General features: G+C 38.7%; 1 protein-coding gene across 2 annotated transcripts in view; it reads left to right on the plus strand.

Moving 5' to 3' along the window:
- The window catches only part of SLC7A4 (solute carrier family 7 member 4), a 174137-nt gene extending 155286 nt beyond the window's left edge, over positions 1 to 18851 (plus strand). For both annotated transcript variants that reach the window (XM_053702074.1, XM_053702073.1), the window contains exons 3-5: positions 9815 to 10509; positions 17726 to 17834; positions 18414 to 18851. In XM_053702074.1, coding sequence (XP_053558049.1) covers positions 9815 to 10509; positions 17726 to 17834; positions 18414 to 18610 — 1001 coding nt within the window. In that variant the 3' untranslated portion in view covers positions 18611 to 18851. The remainder of the gene's footprint in view (positions 1 to 9814; positions 10510 to 17725; positions 17835 to 18413) is intronic.
- Positions 18852 to 19666: the final 815 nt, after the last annotated feature.

Raw genomic sequence — 19666 nt, forward strand, 5'->3', positions numbered from 1 at the left:
TGTTATCCTTTTTTTTATTGAATCATTTGATATCTTTACTGGTTGGGAATTCCTCCCTTACTATGGAGGAAAAAATAGACATGGAGGAAACTTCTCCTTTGTTATTACTGTCTGAAAAGTGAAGAGAGTATATTGTGAAGAGGCCCATGTTTTCCCCCCTGCACAGTTTTACTCTATATGTTTAACAACATTCTGGAGTTGAGAACCATCTTCAATGCTCTGATGGCGTGGCCTCAACTTTGTTCTGTCCAGTTTATCAGATTCCAATCGGACAACATAACATCTGTGGCTTATATCAATCATCAGGGAGGAACAAGAAGTTCTTTGGCTATGAGGGAGGTATCTCATATCCATCAGTGGGCAGAGTCCCATAATTGTCACATTTCAGCCATTCGGACAATTGGGAGGTGGATTTCCTGAGCAGACAGACGTTCCACCCAGGGTAGTGGTCTTTTCATCAGGAGGTGTTCTCTGAGCTAACCCTCAAGTGGGGTGTTCTGGAGATAGACCTCATGGCCTCTCGTCTCAATACCAAACTACCCAGATACGGGTCAAGATAGAGGGATCCACAGGCAGTGTTGGTGGACGTGTTAGCAGTTCCATGGAGGTTCACGCTTATTTATCGGTTTCCTCCATTTGCTCAGGAGCAGGCCTCTGTGATACTAATTGCTCCAGCGTGGCCTCGCAGGACTTGGTTCACAGACCTAGTGAAGATGTCATCCTCTCCTCCTTGGAGGTTGCCTCAGAGAGCGGACCTTCTCCTTTAAGGTCCATTCCTTTACTAAAATCTAGATTCTCCGAGGCTGACTGCTTGGAGATTGAATGCCTAGTGCTGGCAAAAAGAGGTTTTTCTGACAGCGTCATTGATACTCTAATCCAAACTCATAAGCCAGTGACTCATAAGATTTATCACAAGGTGTGGCGCACCTATCCTGGTGCGAGGATCGAGTTTTCGCTTGGCATAAGGTGAGAGTCCCTTGAATTCTTTTGTTTCTAGAAGAATGTTTGGAGAAAGGTTTGTCGAATAGTTCCCTCAAAGGTCAGATTTCTGCCCTTTCTGTGTTACACAAAAAGATAGCTAATCTTCCAGATGTTCAGTCATTTGTTCAGGACCTGGTTAGAATCAGGCCTGTGTTTAAGTCTGTTGCTCCTCCTTGGAGTCTTAACCTTGTTCTTCAACAGGCTCTGTTTGAGCCTATGCATTCTGTTGACATAAAAAAAAAAATATTGCAAGGTTTTGTTTTTGTTAGCAATTTATTCTGCTTGCAGAGTTATCTTCTTTATAGTGTGATCCCCCTTATCTTGTTTTCCATGTGGATAAGGCTGTTTTACGTACCAAGTTGGGTTTCCTACCTAAAGCTGTCTCTAACCGCAATATCAATCAGGAAATTGTAGTGCCTTCTTTTTGTCCTAATCCTTCCTCTCAGAAAGAGCGTTTGTTGCACAATCTGGATGTAGTGCATGCTTTGAAATTCTTTCTTCATGCAACCAAGGATTTTAGACAATTTTCGTCCTTGTTTGTTTTGTATGCTGGTTCGTGCAAGGGTCAGAAGGCCACTGCATCTAACCTTTCTTTTTGGCTGAAGAGTGATCTAGCTTATGTGGAAGCAGACCAATAGCCTCCTGAGAAGATTACAGCTCACTCTACCAGTGCAATGTCCTCTTCTTGGGCTTTTAAGTACGAAGTCTCTAGGAGCAAATCTGCAAGGCGGCTACCTAGTCCTCTTTACATAACTTTTCCAAATTTTACAAGTTTGATGTTTTTGCCTCAGCTGAGGCTTCCTTATGGAAGAAAAGTGCTTCAAGCAATGGTGCCTTCAGTTTAGCTCTGCCTGCCTTATTTTCCCTCCCTGTTCATTCTGTGTCCTCTCTAGCTTGGGTATTGAATTCCTAACAGTAATGAATTAATTTGTGGACTCTCCCTGCCATTTGAACGAAAAACTAAATTTATGCTTACCTGATAAATTTATTTATTTCTTGACACGGTGAGTCCATGGATCATCATCAATTACTGTTGGGAATATCACTCCTGGCCAGCAGAAGGAGGCAAAGCACACCACAGCAAAGCTGTTACAAATCACTCCCCTACCCACAATCTCCCAGTCATTCGACCAAAGGGAAAGGAGAGAAAGGAAGTAACAGAAGGTGCAGAGGTGCCTGAGGTTTATATAAAAATAAACTGTCTGAATACAGGGTGGGCCGTGGACTCACTGTGTCAAGAAATAAATAAATTTATCAGGTAAGCATAAATTTTGTTTTCTTTCTAATGACACAGCGAGTCCACGGATCATCATCAACCAATACCCAAGCCATAGGGCACAGATGATAAGGGAGGGACAAGACAGGAACATAAACAGAAGGCACCACTGCTTGAAGAACCTTTCTCCCAAAAGAAGCTTCAGCCAAGGCAAAAGTATAGAATTGCAAATCTGTTCCTCAGAAGCTTAATTTTTTAAGGGCCCAGGATGAAGAAACATCCCTTGTGGAATCAGCTGTGATTTTCTCAGGAGGTTGCTGTCTAGCAGTCTCATATGCCAAGCGAATAACTCTCTTCAGCCAAAGGGGAAGTGAAGTAGCCATAGCTTTTTGACCCTTGTGTTTCCCAGAAAAGCAAGCAAACAATGCAGAAGACTGCCAAAAGTCTTTAGTTGCTTGCAAATAAAATTTTAGTGCTCGCACAACATCCAGATTATGTAACAAGCGTTCTTTGTGATAAGAAGGATTGGGACACAAAGAAGGTACAATGATTTCCTGATTAATATTCTTGACTGAAACAACCTTGGGCAGGAAACCAAACTTAGTACGCAGAACCAACTTATCAGAGTGAAATATAAGATAAGGGGAATCACACTGTAAAGCAGGGAGTTCAGAAACTCTCCAAGCAGAGGAAATAGCAACAAGAAACAAAACTTTCCAAGATAACTTTTTAATATCTAAAGAATGCATAGGCTCAAACAGAGCCTGGTGTAAAACTTTAAGAACAAGGTTAAAACTCCATGGAGGTTTAACAGGTTTAAACACAGGTCGAATTGTTACCAAGGCCTGACAAAACGATTGCATGTCTGGCACATCCACCAAGCGTTTATGTAACAAAATAGACCATGCCGAAATCTGACCCTTTCAAGTACTTGCAGACAAACCCTTCTCCAGACCATCCTGGAGAAAGGACAAAATCCTAGGAATCCTTACTCTACTCCAAGAGTATTTTTGGATTCACACCAATACAAGTATTTATGCCAGATCTTATTGTAAATCCTGCAAGTCACAGGCTTACACGCCTGAATCAAGGTCTCAATGACCGACTCTGAAAATCCACACTAAAATAAAACTAAGCGTTTAATCTCCAAGCAGTCAGCTTCAGAGAAACGAGATTTGGATGAAGGAAGGGACCCTGAAGTAGAAGCTCCTTCCTCAGAGGCAGTCTCCAAGGTGCAAAGGATGAAATTTCCACTAGGTCTGCATACCAAATCCTGCGAGGCCACACCGAGGCTATGAGAATTACAGATGCCCTCTCGTGCTTGATTCGAGAGTTGACTCTTTGAAGGAGAGCAAACAGAGGAAACAGATTTGCTAGACTAAAAGTTCCAAAGAACTGCCAGAGCAATGATCAGAAATGCCTGCGGATCTCTTGACCTCAAGCCGTATCTCGGAAGTTTGGCATTCTGACGAGAAGCCATGAGATCCAACTCCAGCTGCACCCACTTGAGGGTCAAGCTGGAAAACACATCCGAATGAAGTTCCCACTCCCCGGGGAGGAAAAGTCTGTCTACTCAGAAGGAAAAGTCTGTCTGCTCAGAAAATCTGCTTCCCAATTGTCCACTCCTGGGATGTGGATCACAGAAAGACAGCAGTTGTGGGTCTCCACCCACTGAATAATTTGGGCCACCTCTGTCATGGCTAAGGAACTCTAAGTTCCCCCTGGTGGTTGATGTAGGCCACCAAGGTTATGTTGTTCGACTGGAATCTGATAAACCGGGCTAAGGCTAACTGAGGCCAGGCCAGAAGAGTCATGAAGATTGCACTCAGCTCCAAGATGTTTATGGGCAGGTCTGACTCCTCCTGGGTCCATAAGCCCTGAGCCTTCATGAGCCCCATACTGCTCCCCAACCTAAAAGGCTGGCATCCATGTTCACAATCACCCAGGAAGGTCTGCGGAAGCAAGTACCCTGGGAGAGATGATCCTGAGAAAGCCACCACGGAAGAGAGTCTATTGACGCCTGATCTAGATCTACACACGGAGACAGGTGCGTATACTCCCCATTCCATTGTCTGAGCATGCATAACTGCAGAGGTCTGAGATGGAACCGAGCAAACGGAATGATGTCCATGGAAGCCACCATCAGACTGATTACCTCCATACATTGAGCCACTGACGGCTGTGGAGAGGACTGAAGGGCAAAACAAGAGTTGAAAATCTTTCTTTTTCTGACGTCCATCAGAAAAATCTTCATTAACAGGGAGTCTATTATGGTCCCCAAAAATACAACCCTTGTAGCTGGAACCAGAGAACTTTTTTCCCGATTCAACTTCCATCCGTTGGATCGAAAGAAAAGACAACAAGATCTCCATATGAGATTCTACTTGTTGAAAAGATGGCGCCTGAACCAGAATGTCATCCAGATAAGGTGCCACTGCAATGCCCACAGATCGAAGCACAGCTAAAAGATCCCCCAGAACCTTTGAAAAATTTCTGGGAGCTGTGGCAAGGCCGAATGGAAGGGCCACAAACTGGAAATGATTATCCAAAAATGCGAATCTTAGAAACTTGTGATGGTCCCTGTGAATGGGAACATGAAGGTATGCATCCTTTAGGTCTATGGTTGTCATGAACTGACCCTCTTGTACCAAGGGAAGAATGGAGCGTATAGTCTCCATCTTGAAGGATGGCACTCTGAGAAACTTGTTTAAACATTTTAGATTTGTCTAAATCTAGGATTTGTCGAAAAGTTCCCTCCTTTTTGGGAGCTACGAACAGATTTGAGTAAAATCCGAGACCCCTTTCCTGAAAGGGAACTGGAACTATTACCCCCAGGGCGGCAAGGTCCTTGATACAATGTAAGAACGCTTCTCTTTTTATCTGGTCTACAGAAAATCTGAAAAGGAGAAACCTGCCTCTGGGAGGAAAAGATTTGAAGTCTATTTTGTATCCCTGGGAGACAATGTCCACCACCCAAGGATCCGGTACATCTCTTATCCAAGCCTGGGAAAAAAGAAAGAGTCTCACCCCTACAAGATCCGCTCCCGGATCAGGGGCCAACCCTTCATGATGACTTGGAATCAGCTGAAGGCTTTTTAGATTGCTTTCCCTTATTCCAGGACTGGTTGGGCTTCCAGGAAGGCTTGGCTTGATCTTGCTTAGAGGAAGGGGAGGAAGAATTGCCTTTACAGTTATATAAGGAATCGAAAATTACTCTGACGTCCCTTCTGCTTATTCTTTTTATCTTGAGGAAGAAAAGAACCCTTCCCTCCAGTAATATCTGAGATAATTTCCACCAAACCAGGTTCAAACAAGGTCTTACCCTTGTAATGAATAGCCATGAGATTAGATTTAGATGAAACATCCGCAGACCGGGACTTCAACTACAAGGCCCTGCGTGCTAGGACCGCAAAACCAGAAATTTTGTCTCCCAATTTAATAACCTGTAAGTAAGCATCTGTAATGAAGGAATTGGCTTACTTGAGAGCTTTAATCCTGTCCTGGATCTCATCAAAAGGGGTATCCGTCTGAAGAGATTCAGACAATGCATCAAACCAGTAACCCGCAGCGCTGGTAACAGTGGCGATACACACCGCAGGTTGCCATTGTAGACCCTGGTGGACATACATCTTTTTTAGTGAAGCCTCCAATTTTTTATTCATTGGATCTTTAAAAGAACAACAATCCTCTATGGGTATAGTAGTCCTCTTGGCTAAAGTGGAGATCGCTCCTTCTACCTTAGGAACCGTCTGTCACGACTCCTTAATATAATCCGCTATAGGAAACATCTTCTTAAAAAATAGGAGATGGAGAAAAGGGAATTACCAGGTCTTTCCCATTCTCAAGCAATAATCTCCACAGCATGGTCAGGAACCGGAAAAATCTCCACCGCGGAGGGAAAGTAGGAGGGAAACAAAGTATTTGTTCAATTTACTAGACTTTTTAGGATTGACTACGATAGTTGTGTCAGAGTCGTCCAAAGTAGCCAAAACCTCGAAGGTGTTGTAGCTTAAATCTGAAGGATAAAACTTCAGCATCAGAAGAAGGAATTACACTGTCTGAGACTCAGATGCTACCGACATGTCTTCTTCCTCAGGCTTATGGGAAGGGACACTCTGGATAGCCAGAACTTGATCAGAAACCTTACTTTTAAATTTCCTTTTACGCCTTCCCTGCAACATGGGGAAAGCTGACAAGGCCTCAGATACCGCAAGGGATACCTGGGAAGTAATGTCTTGTAGAGAAAATCCTACAGGATTGCAAGAGGACACACAGGGCACTGTATGTGGAGACTGAAATTTTGGGATGCTTGAGGAGAAAGCTGCGGCATATCTGCAACAGGAGACACCTGAACAGCATTTGCCTGGGATAATGGTGGCTCATGGTCAAATATTTTATCTCTATAACTTAAAGTTCTCTCAATGCATGAGGAACAAAAAGGAACTGGGGGTTCCACCTGAGCATCAAAACATAACTGACAAGCAGCAACTTCGCCTAGGATAATGGTTTGAAAACCCTCTTGATCCATCTTATGTAATAAATAAGGATAAAGTGTAAAAATTCTTTATTTGAAAATAAAAAATAAATGTGTACTGTGTCTTTAAATAGAAATGTGTGTTAGCGCAACAAACCAAATAGACCTCAGGCTACCTATACACCTCAGTAGCTTTACTGAGGTGCCTACCTGTCCTGCAGCTCACAGAGTGACTTCCCTTACAGAAGAAACAATCCCCTTTTCAAATACAGAGCGGTTACAGAGCCCTAACCGCCGAAAAAAACGGCTTACAACAGTAATCTCCATGACCAAAAGTTAAAGTGACAGTCTACACCAACATTTTTCTTATTTAAAAAGATAGATAATCCCTTTATTACCCATTCCCCGTTTTTGCATAACCAACACAGTTATATTAATATACTTTTTACCTCTGTGATTACCTTGTATCTAAGCCTTTGCAGACAGCCTCCTTATCTAAGTGCCTTTGACAGACATGTAGTGTAGTCAATCAGGGAAGACTCCTAAATAACTTCACGGGAGTGAGCACAATGTTATCTATATGACACGTGTGAACTAGCACAGTCTAACTGTGAAAAACGTTCAAAATGCTCTGAGCTAGGAGGCGGTTTTCAACTGTTTAGAAATCAGTTTGAGCCTAGCTAGGTTTAGCTTTTCAAAAATACCACCAAGGGAACAAAGCAAATTTGATGATAAAAGTAAATTGGAAAGTTGTTTAAAATTGCATGCCCTATCTGAATCATGAAAGTTTAGTTTTGAGTAGACTGTCCCTTTAAAGTATAAAAACTACTATAACACACTGAGCCACCATAAATAAAGTCACATATTAAATAAGACCGCTTTCAGCTGTAACAAGTGCCAGCAATCTCCTTGAAAATTAAAATTAAAATGGCACTTACTTGAAAGTGCTGTCCGGCAACAGGACAGCTCACCTGGTTTGAGAGGGTTTTCTCGTTAGGGCAGCAGATTCTTGAGAAAACGCAGTGAGGATTATACCTCACAAGTTCTCAATTGCTCAAAAGCCACCACTGCCCTACTGAAGAGACTGATGTGGACTAGGCTAGATCCCAGAAAGTAACAGAGTAAGCTTACTCTGCTAAATAAATAAAATCTTGATCGAAGAAAACTTCTCATCAGACACCTAAACTTCACCTCCTCCTTGCACTACAGGCAAAGAGAATGACGGGGATTGTGGGTAGGGAAGTGATATTTAACAGTTTTGCTGTGGTGCTCTTTGCCTCCTCCTGCTGGCCAGGAGTGATATTCCCAACAGTAATTGATGATGATCCGTGGACTCACCGTGTCATTAGAAAGAAACAACTTTTATGCTTACCTGATAAATCCTTTTCTTTCATGGCAGGGAGAGTCCACAACCCCGCCCTATTACTTTCTTTGTAGCTTCGGCCTTTTCCTATTCTTCTGGCACGTCTATACCCGTTGTGTTTCTCCTACTTTTCCGTCTCCTCAGCTGAATGACTGGGGGAGTATGGGAAGTGAAAGTGATACTTAAAGGGATAGGAAAGTCAAAATTAAACTTGCATGATTCAGATAGAGCATGTAATTTTACTTTTAAATTCACTTCTATTTTCAAATGTGCTTTGTTCTCTTAGTATCCCTTGTTAAAAAATGAATACGCACATATCATACACTAGTGGGAGCTGCTGCTAATTGGTGCCTGCACACATTTGTCTCTTGTGATTGGCTAAATAGATATTTTCAGCTTCCTGTCAGTAGTGCAATGATGTCCCTTCAGCAATGGATAACAGGAGAATGAAGCATATTTTATAATAGAAGTAAAATGGAAAGTTGTTTAAAATCGTATGGTTTATCTGAATCCTAAAAGAAAATGTTGGTGTTTACTATCCTTTTAATGCTTTGGCTGGGCTGTCTTTGCCTCCTCCTGGTGGCCAGGTGTTGTATTCCCAACAGTAATGAATTAGTTTCCCTGCCAGGAAAGAAAATAATTTATCAGGTAAGCATAAATTTAGTTTTTTTAAAAATACACAACATTCTGATTTAGGAGAGAGGTAATAATCTATTTTCACAATGCATATATGCAGTATCAACAAATAATGAAAAAACTACCAAACAGCAAAAATAATCCTTGCAGAAGTTCACAAAATGTAATTGATTTTAATACTAACTCAGTTTTACATTTTTATTTACATACCTGCTATTTTTTTTAATTAGCTTAAAGAAAGAAAGATCTATGAGCCCTTCTATTGGCAATAAAACAAAATTAGGCTAGTGTTGCTGCCAGGTAATTGTTATTACTATGACGACCACTTGACAACTAGAAGAAACCACTTGTTCACTGTAAATTGTTTGACAATTGCCTGGCAGCTGGACAGTACTTACCGTTCTAAAAAAAGGGTCTCACTATGTAGTGTGGGGAAAAACATTGGGGATACCCCACACCCCTGATTTTGTTCTATATGCTTGTCGTTCTAAGAGGTTTTTTATTTTTTTATTAAAAAGAATAGTTACATGATCCCATTGTTAAAAGTATATGGGCTTCTAGCATCCCTTTCAGAGCCCAGAACACACAGTAGAAAGGAGGCGATTACAATTTCTATAGCAGTCAAGTACATAAGAATCCTCATTTGAGAGGTTGTCAGGGAGCCAAGATATCAACTCTATAAGATACTGCCCACCTGCAATAGAAAAACAGTAAGGAAGTGCATCTCACTTCAGATCACCATGAACGCATGAGATAGACAAAAGATGGAACATTATTGCTCTGCATACTCTATGCAGCAGTGCAGAGGATGGTAATAGCCTTATGTTCAATAATAATTTGACTTATGTGATTCAATAAGGTATTCAAGGTACAGTATATAATAATTCATTTACTCCTTGATTAATATTAAATTTGTTAAATGAATGTTTAAATCTATAATTTGTCCTGATCCATTATTTAACAAACAATGGTGGAAAGTGTTATCACAATGACTCATCTTTTTTTTTTGTTTGTTTGTTATTTTTTTATGCTCTTAGTCCTTTTACAATCCTATGGATTATGTATTTTAACATTTATTTCTATTAAACAGAGGTTTTAATGTCCGACCCTTTTTAATCATGTGATTTCCTGTTATGTCCTTTAGCTATGAACACTGTGCTCCTGAGTAGCCTCTTCTCCCTTCCGAGGATTGTGTACGCAATGGCTGAAGATGGTTTGTTCTTTCAATTCTTTGCAAAAGTGAACCCAACCACTAAAGTACCAGTCATTGGAATTGTTGTATTTGGCACTCTTATGGCTTTATTAGCATTAATCTTTGACTTGGAAGCTCTGGTACAGTTTCTGTCTATAGGCACTCTGTTGGCCTATACGTTTGTTGCTGCCAGCATTATTGTACTGAGATTTCAGCCGGACAAATCAGAGCCATCCATTCTAAGAGAACTAGAGCCAAGTCCTCACCCTCAGGACACATCAGTTAATGGTGAAAGGATTACTGGAGAAGAAATGAAGGAATATGAATCTTTCTCAGATAAACTTCAACTGGTGGACATAGCTAAAAAAGACAAAGAGCGCAGAGAAGCTGGACAGCTGAAGGCCTCTTTTGAGCCATACTTGAGGTTTTTGAGTGATTGCTACCCTGGGGAAGTAGTTACAATTGCAGTTGTTACCTTAATGGTCTCTGCTATATGCATTGGCTCAATTTTGGTATTTGGTACTACACATTTGCACTTACCCATTTGGAGTTTTTATTTATTGTTGACAGTTTTTATAATTGGATTCTTTATCAGCCTGTTTTTAATTTGGGTTCATGAAGAACAAAAGAAAAGAACAACTTTTCGGGTACGTTTTTTTATTAATTGCAATATTTACACCAAAAAATGTATTGTTATAAGTCATTAGTATAATATGCTTTTAGATATTACAAAATCTATAGTGTGGCTTCTTAGCAACTGAGCTTAAAACACTTATACACATCAAATGTGGCATAAATGATGTATTACTGATATTGTTTTCTTCCTTTGAAATGGGGGGGGGGCTAAAATAAAAATGTACATAGTATATTTTTTATTTTAAACCAGGTGTGTCCAAACATTTTATATGAAGAGCTGGTCACTAATGGTGTAATTGGTTGCGAGACACATTGCAATATACTCAGACTTACACTGGAATGATAAAGCACAGAGCGCATCCACGACTCAAGGTGAATCTAACACAATTTATTGCGAGCATACAAATAATTGCACTTACAAGAAAATAAAAATAGTTATGCCTTGATAAGAACGGGTCCGTAACAACAACTCAGGATGGTCAGTCCATGCAGGAATTGGCTGGAAACTCTCTGTCTCCACCTCCTGTAGGCTCCTCGCTTGATGTTTTTTCTCCGTACTTTCACAATCTTTGTGCGGCTGCTGTAATACTAGCAGATGTCCAAAACAAGCCCTTCTCACGTCTACGAGTTTCGTCCTGTTCTTTCGAACGTTTTCAAGACTCTGAAGGCAGTTTCAGAGTCTTGAAAAAGTCCGAAAGAGCAGGACGAGGTGGAGACAGAGATTTTCCAGCCGATTCCTGCATGGACTGACCATCCTGAGTTGTTGTTACGGACCCGTTCTTATCAAGGCATAACTATTTTTATTTTCTTGTAAGTGCAATTATTTGTATGCTCGCAATAAATTGTGTTAGATTCACCTTGAGTCGTGGATGCGCTCTGTGCTTTATCATTCCAGTGTATTCGTTGTCAGTGCACTCCTTTGTGCCCTGTGAGAAGCAGCAACGCCACTAGCTCAGAACTACAGGAGAAACCACCGAGAGGATATGAGAATACCCAGTGGAGCTAAAGATTATCGATATTAGTTTTTTACCATACTCCTTGTGCCATGAAGTAAGTATCTTTGTCAAGTTGTATTTTAATTTATTTTAATTAATTTTGTATGCTGTTTAGTATTTTTAAAGTGACAGTGGATACTACTTATCTATTGTGTCTATAAAAGTATCAATTGTGCATACTTTGATACTATAGGTAACACTCACATATGAAACTGGGATTATTAGTAATACATTTGGATAGGAATAGTGTATAACATTTATTTTATAATAACATTGGTACAGACAGTTAGCGCAGTAATTTTATTTTGGGTATACTCAGACTTACACTAAAGATAACCTATCAAAATAAAATTAGATTACAAAGGAAATTCCATTTGGTTCATATATGCAGGCACATTTCTTTATATACAATACTGATTAGTGTAATGTGTTTAAGACTTACCATTTCTGTCTCAAGCTAAATGTGTACACTCACCCCATTTAGAACCAGTAAGTGAAAGCAGGGGGGCATTCAGAAGAAGGGATCAGTACAGCTGCACATCCTAAGGGGAGTCAGGTTAAGGGTAATAACAGTAAGTGTGGGTAACTAAAATGAATTACATTACCCTATGAAAACCTTTACAATAGTCTATTTCAGGTCTTGTTACATAATTGGTTTTGTGTCCCTTTACCTAATGAGAAGAGCGGAACTGCTGTATGTTAGCAAATTACAATTTTCTGTTTAATGGAGGGCAGGACGTGGCCCTGTGTTCATTGGTACAAATAGACTAAAAGAAGAATAAGGGTTGCTGGACTGCTGGTGGGAATGACTGCTGGTGGGAATGCGAGAAACTAGGTATTAGTCACACCCGACTAGATTACGAGTTTTGCGGTAAGATGAAAAAGCAGCGTTAACAGGTCCGTGTCTTGCAGGTTTAGGGGCCCCGCACACTTTTTTGGCCTTACCGCAAACCGACTTACGTAAACTTTGTAAACCCTTTTTTCTATGGGACTTCCATAGCGCTGATATTACGAGTCTGTTCTGCGAGGCCAAAAAGTGAGCATTACACCCTCTACCTCCAAGATCCGTAACGAATTTTAAAGTCAGTAGTTTTGAGTTTTACACTACAACGCTGTAGCATAAAACTCATAACTAAAGTGCTAAAAAGTACACTAACACCCATAAACTACCTATTAACACCTAAACCTCCCGCATCGCAAACACGAAAATAAAATTATTAACCCCTAAACCGCCGCACTCCCGCCTCGCAAACACTAGTTAAATAATATTAACCCCTAATCTGCCGCCCCTAACATCGCCGCCACCTACATTATATTTATTAACCCCTAATCTGCCGCAACTATATTAAATTTATTAATCCCCTAAACCTAAATCTAACCCTAATCCTAACACCCCCTAATTGAAATATAATTGAAATAAATCTAAATAAAATTACTATCATTAACTACATTATTCCTATTTAAAACTAAATTCTTACCTATAAAATAAACCCTAAGCTAAATATAGCTAAATGCCCTTTTAAGGGCAATGCCCATCCAAATGCCCTTTTCAGGGCAATGGGGAGCTTAAGTTTTTTTAGTTAGTATTTTATTTGGGGGATTGGTTGTGTGAGTGGTGGGTTTTACTGTTGGGGGGGTATTTGTATTTTTTTTTTTCAAGAAAAAGAGCTGATTTCTTTGGGGCAATGCCCCGCAAAAGGCCCTTTTACGGGCTATTGGTAGTTTAGTTTGGGCTAGGGTTTTTTTTTATTTTGAGGGGGCTTTTTAGATTAGGTGTAATTAGTTTAAAGATCTGTAATTTGTTTTTTTATTTTCTGTAATTTAGTGAGGTTTTTTGTGATTTAGCTAATTTCATTTATTTAATTGTATTTAATTTATGTTACTTATTTAATTGTAGTGTAGTGATAGTGTTACTTAGGTTAGGTTTTATTTTACAGTAAATGTGTTTATTTTAGCTAGGTATTTATTAAATAGTTAATTACTATTTAGTAACTAGTCTACCTAGTTAAAATAAATACAGACTTGCCTGTAAAATAAAAATAAACCCTAAGATAGCTACAATGTAATTATTAGTTATATTGTAGCTAGTTTAGGGTTTATTTTATAGGTAAGTATTTAGTTTTAAATAGGAATAATGTAGTTAATGATAGGAATTTTATTTAGATTTATTTAAATTATATTTCAATTAGGGGGTGTTAGGGTTAGACTTAGGTTTAGGGGTTAATAAATTTAATATAGTGGCGGCGATGTTGGGGGCGGCAGATTAAGGGTTAATAAGTGTAGGTAGGTTGCGACGACATTGGGGATGGCAGATTAGGGGTTAATAAATATAATGTAGGTGGCAGCGATGTCCGGAGCGGCAGATTAGGGGTTAATAAGAATAATGTAGGTGTCTACAATGTTGGGGGCAGATGATTAGGGGTTAATAAGTGTAAGATTAGGGGTGTTTAGACTCGGGGTTCATGTTAGGGTGTTAGGTGTAAACATAAAATGTGTTTCCCCATAGGAATCAATGGGGCTGCGTTACGGAGATTTATGCTGCTTTTTGGCAGGTGTTAGACTTTTTCTCAGCCGGCTCTATTCATTGATGTCTATGGGGAATTTGTGCACGAGCACGTATAACAAGCTCACCACTGACTTAAGCAGCACTGGTATTGGAGTGCGGTATGGAGCTCAATTTTGCTCTACGCTCACTTCTTGCCTTTTAACGCCGGGTTTGTAAAAACCCGTAATACCAGCGCTGCAGGTAACAGAGCGGTGAGAGAAAACTGCTCGTTAGCACCGCACCCCTCATAACGCAAAACTCGTAATCTGGCCGACAGTGTGTCTAAAGGTGTATGCAGGAAACAACCATGCTTATATTTGTTACTCCTGTATTCACTATTGCAGCACACAATAAGACTACACAGCCAGCTTACTGTTTGAGAATAACATGCTTACTCCATTTTAGCCACTAGGTTGTGAAGAAAACCCTGCTTGCGTGCACGTGGTTTGTAATGGAGCAAATCCTTGTGTGTATAGGGTTAGTGCTAAAGGGGTGTACCCTATCATCCATATTAATAGGGCAGTCAAGTCAACATTAAACCTGATTCAGATAGAGCTTGCATTTTTATTCTGCTTTCCAATGAACTGCTACTATCTCGTTTGCTTTGTTTTGTTAGTATCTTATGTTGAAGAGAATACCTAGGTAGGCTCAGGAGCAACAGTGCACTACTGGAAGCTAGCTGCTGATTGGTGGCTACACATAATGTGCTTGTCATTGGCTCATCCGATATGTTCAGCTAGCTCCCTGTAGTACATTGCTGATCCTTCAACAAAGAATACCATGGGAATGAAGCAAAGGTGATAGTAGAAGTAATTTGAAAATGTGTTTAAACTGTATGCCTTTTGAATTATAAAAGAAAATAATTGTGTTTTATGTCCCTTTAAACTGAACTGGCTGCATCTCATAATTAATAAGCTGCCTTTACTTAAGAACACTTTAATCCATAAACAAATGATTTAGTAATGTACGATTTTACTCTCCTTTAAACCAAATACAATATCTTGCTTAATGAGTCTTAAAGGGACATGGAACCCAAACATTTTCTTTCATGATTCAGATAGAGCGTGTCATTTCAAACAACTTTCCAATTAACTTATGTTATCCATGTATGCTTCATTCTCTTGGTATTCTTTGTTAAAAAGCAGAGAGGTAAGTTTAGGAGTGTGCACGTGTCTGTTGTACTATATGGCAGCAGTTTTGCAAGAATGCTATACATTTGCAAGAGCACTAGATGGCAGCACTTGTTTGGGGTTTTATATTCCATTATTTTTTTTAAATGTATATTCAATTATAAAAAACAAAAAAGGAGCTCATTGTGTGCTGTGCACAAGCACTACAGTGTTTTCATTTGCATTACTTCTAAGGCTCTTGATTGGGTCTCATGCATCCCTATGTGCGTTACATGAAAGAGCCACAGAAACTAGTGCCAATGCCACATGGAGCCCTTGGGCAGCCAGTTAGCCATCCCTGATCTGCATGTTAGAGGGACAAGCAACCCCTTCATTGAAAAGAGGGAATTCTCCCTCTTCCAACTTTCTTTAAGAAAAGCCAATGAGAAGATAGACCCCTGCCATTTCTATAGAAACTCTCATGGTAATCATCTGCATCATAAGGGGAAACATAACCAATTAATAAAGCATATCCTTTCTAAAATGATGTCCCTTAGTTCATCCAACAGGGGAGCCAAAACTACTTTATGCCTGGTTTTATATGTAACAAGCATTTACAATGATCATCACCTCTATCAAAGGTCTGTGTGTCCATCTAAGTGGTGGGAACATGGTAAAAATGGGGTACAATAGAAAGCAATCTACAGAATGTTTTGTTTATATTGTATCTTTAACCTTTTAACACTGTTATGCCATTCTATTCCATCATAATTACACTTGGCTTTAGTGCCGTTAGGACGAAATAGAACATTATAACCGTTGGCTGTCCTAAAGCCAACGGCACTTCCATGATGTGATCGCGGTCTGGAGGGCGTGCCTTGCGTCACAGGGACTCCCCCCTGACCCGATCCCATCATTGAAATCTTGCGCACAATCGCAGGATTTCAATTTGTTTACATCGGAACGTTGTTCTGATGTAGACAAATTAACCCTGTCATCAAAGGGTTAAATATAAATACCACTGTCATAAGAGTGAGGTTTGGGTAGTAAAGGAGACCCTATGAACTGTTGCAATTTTTTTAGTATCAGTCTGGCTTATTCATTTTTATGTAGATATTCCCATTTTATTTGTGCAAAGCTGTATTTATTTACTTCAGAGTGTTTGTCTTATCACTAGTTGTCTCTAAATGGACTAAGCTATTGTGTTTTGTATAATTTCTAAGATTTTTATTTGATAAGAATTTTTTAATTTCTGCTTTTGCATGAATACATTAATATTGGTTTAACCCATGGTCGTAAGAACCCAAAATTATCCGGGGAATACCATTTTTACAGGATATTCTTATTAACAATTGTCCAAAACGGTGAATATTTTATACATACTGTACATACATACCCAGAGGCAGAACTTTGTTCACTTTCTGCTATGAGATTTTTTTATCTTTTTTTTTTGTGGTAAAATTTCTGCAGGTAATTTTGAAACAAAACTCAATTTTAAATTGGTAAATTACTCTAAAGCACCATCTCAGTTGCAATGTGCAGATTAATTGGAGAATAAGCAATTTTTAAAGCTTTATAATATATTGCAGAAGTTGAAAATTGTATTGCAAAAAAATGAAGCATTTATTACATTTTTTAAAAGGTTTTTCATAAATGTACTTCCTTAAATGGCACAAAACCCAAATGTTTTCTTAAACCCCTTAAGGACCGGGCATTTCAGACAAAAACTTTCCTAAAAGACCAGAGCATTTTTAGCATTTTTGCCATCACTACATTTAAACAGAAATAGAGCCTTTTTTATATTTACCTATCAAAACTATATATATTTTTTTACTAGACAACCCAAATGATTGATCTAGGCCCATTTTGGTATATTTCATGTCACCATTTCACCGCCAAATGCAATCAAATAAAAAAACTTTAACTTTTTCACAATTTTAGGTTTCTCACTGAAATTATTTACAAACAGCTTGTGCAATAATGGCACAAATGGTTGTAAATGCATTACCCCCTCCCCTCCCAGATCCCTTTCTGTTAACGGATCCCACATGGGATCCCCCTCATTGCCCCTACTTCCTTTTCCCTCTTTCCCCCTCAATGACACAGTTTTTGGGTGTTTGTTTTTTAATTCCCTGTAGCGTGGCTGACACGAGGTCCCACCCACTCCTGCCCTCCTCCTGCCTCCTCCAATGATGGGCCTCCCACCCCCCAACGGTCGGCACCACCGCTGTCCGATGGAGAGAAGGTATAAGATTTGAGGAGAGGGAGTCTGGAAAAGTAATTCTGTAAATTGCAAAGATGTACAATTTGCAAATTCATTTTAGTTGTACATATTTTGGATGAGTGATTTCATATTAAGGGTTATACTCATGATAATGTAGTATGTACACCACTCGATGTGGTCAAGTCACATTACATGATATTAAGGCTTATAACATATAACCACAAAATCCCCAGCTACCACCATGTAACTTAAACATCAATTTAAATAAATGTATTGTTCACAGATTTTCATCTGCTCAATAATTGTAGTTTTTGTTAAATTTGTTAATAGATTGTCCTTATCTTTACATCTCAGGTGCCACTGGTTCCACTGATACCTGCTTTGAGTATTCTTTTAAACATATATCTCATGCTTAAGCTGAACTACATGACATGGATTCGGTTTTCGGTTTGGCTTGCTCTTGGTAAGTGGATTCTCTAAGTTGTGAATATTAAATTTATGAAACCACAAATTCTCTTTGCCTATAATTGAAACAAACAAACAAACATGTTGCAGTCAGTTCTCATTTCCCTCACAGTTCGGAGTTTAGGTTGTATGGTTAATAGTGCCTTAGGTTTGCATTATATGATCCTGAACTAAGAAAGCATTGATGTTTTTACAGGCTCTAAGCTTTTTCATACATAAAAACCTTATTTTTCATTGTTATATCTGAAAAATATATTATTTGTTTTGAGAAACGGATATTCCTGTCCTGACTAAAAACTATTTTATGTCTGTATTGCAGTGGAAGCTAGTACTATGCACCATTATTTGTTTCCTGTTATTTTCCATATAAGTTTATGTAGTTTTATCTTTACCTATTTTCATGCAGAAAAGGATTTTGAAGATGTTAAATTGCTGCCCGTTCATATGCATGGCAGAACATTTTTCACTTTAACATCTCTTGCTTAATATATGTGTGTCAGAACAGTTTCTATGTAAAATTGTTGAAACAACTGATGACTTGATGCAAATTTACTGAAAATCTGTAACTTTCTTGTAGGCTTTATGGTATATTTTGGTTATGGCATCTGGAACAGCAAAGAGAACCTGCGGGAGCCAAAGAACCATGGAGTAACGGCACGTTATGTTGTGTTTCCAAGCAGTAGCTTGGAAGAAACTGTGCAACAGATTCAACCAAATCCACAAGACACCATGGGGAGGGCAGAAATTACTAATGAGGAACCTGTAAAGAGATGATACTGCTGAAATTCAGAAAATCCTATATGCTAGGAAACTTTTCTCTTGATTCTTACAGGACAAGAATTGAATTGTCACCTGCACTTAGCAATTGGGATACACACTGCCCTATTTTTAAAAACAAGCCCAGTGCAATTTTAGCAGTAAGACAATGTTAAGCATTTGAAACTCTAATGTAAGTTGTCTTTCATATCAATCTGTAAAATCTCATATAAGAGTAAAAACATAGTATTGTCAAAAAGGCTGTTGCTTTGAATGTCATTCTTCCCTTTAACTTTCACCTGCTAATTGGGGGAGACGAGTTAACTTGTCATTTAAAGCTGCCTCCTCAATTCACAAGTTAAGTTGTCCAAAAAGTTTTATAATTACACACACTTGGAACTTGTACAAATATAATTTAATTCCCACCATGCAGCCTCAATTTCTAGTTTCCTTGTTATCAGTTAATTTAAAATACTGTTCTTCCCCGTACACAAAATGCAAACGTCACCTAGTTAACAGGTAAACATTACCATATTTTTGTTATATCTATATCATAAGAATTGTGTTCAGTAGTTTTGTACAGAACTTACTGTACTTTTGACCTATCAGTGTTCAGTTGCCGACACTAAATGAAAATAAATCCAATATATTGCAGTAGAAAGACATTTTATAAAGATAGATAGATAAAAGATAATTAAGATGTTCTTGTCAAATATATGGCCTTGTTTCTGAACTGACCGTAGTCTTGGAAAACTATTAAGAAAAATTTACAAAAGCAAAAATCTACAGCGCTTAGTTTTAAATTGAAAACTCTTGATAACTGCTAATAAGAAAACAAATGGAAAAAAAAATATTGCAGTAAATATAACACCTTGAATACAAATTTTGTTTTACTACATTGTAAGCTTTGGTTATAATTTAATTTAAATTATCTGCCCACAGGGCATTTCCTTTTGAAGTACATGAATTCCAGTTGAACAGAATACATAAAGTACTGTAACGCAATATATATATATATATATATATATATATATATATATATATATATATATATATATATATATATATATATAT

Source organism: Bombina bombina, chromosome 2 (genome assembly GCF_027579735.1).
Source record: "Bombina bombina isolate aBomBom1 chromosome 2, aBomBom1.pri, whole genome shotgun sequence".
NCBI classification, from domain to species: domain Eukaryota; kingdom Metazoa; phylum Chordata; class Amphibia; order Anura; family Bombinatoridae; genus Bombina; species Bombina bombina.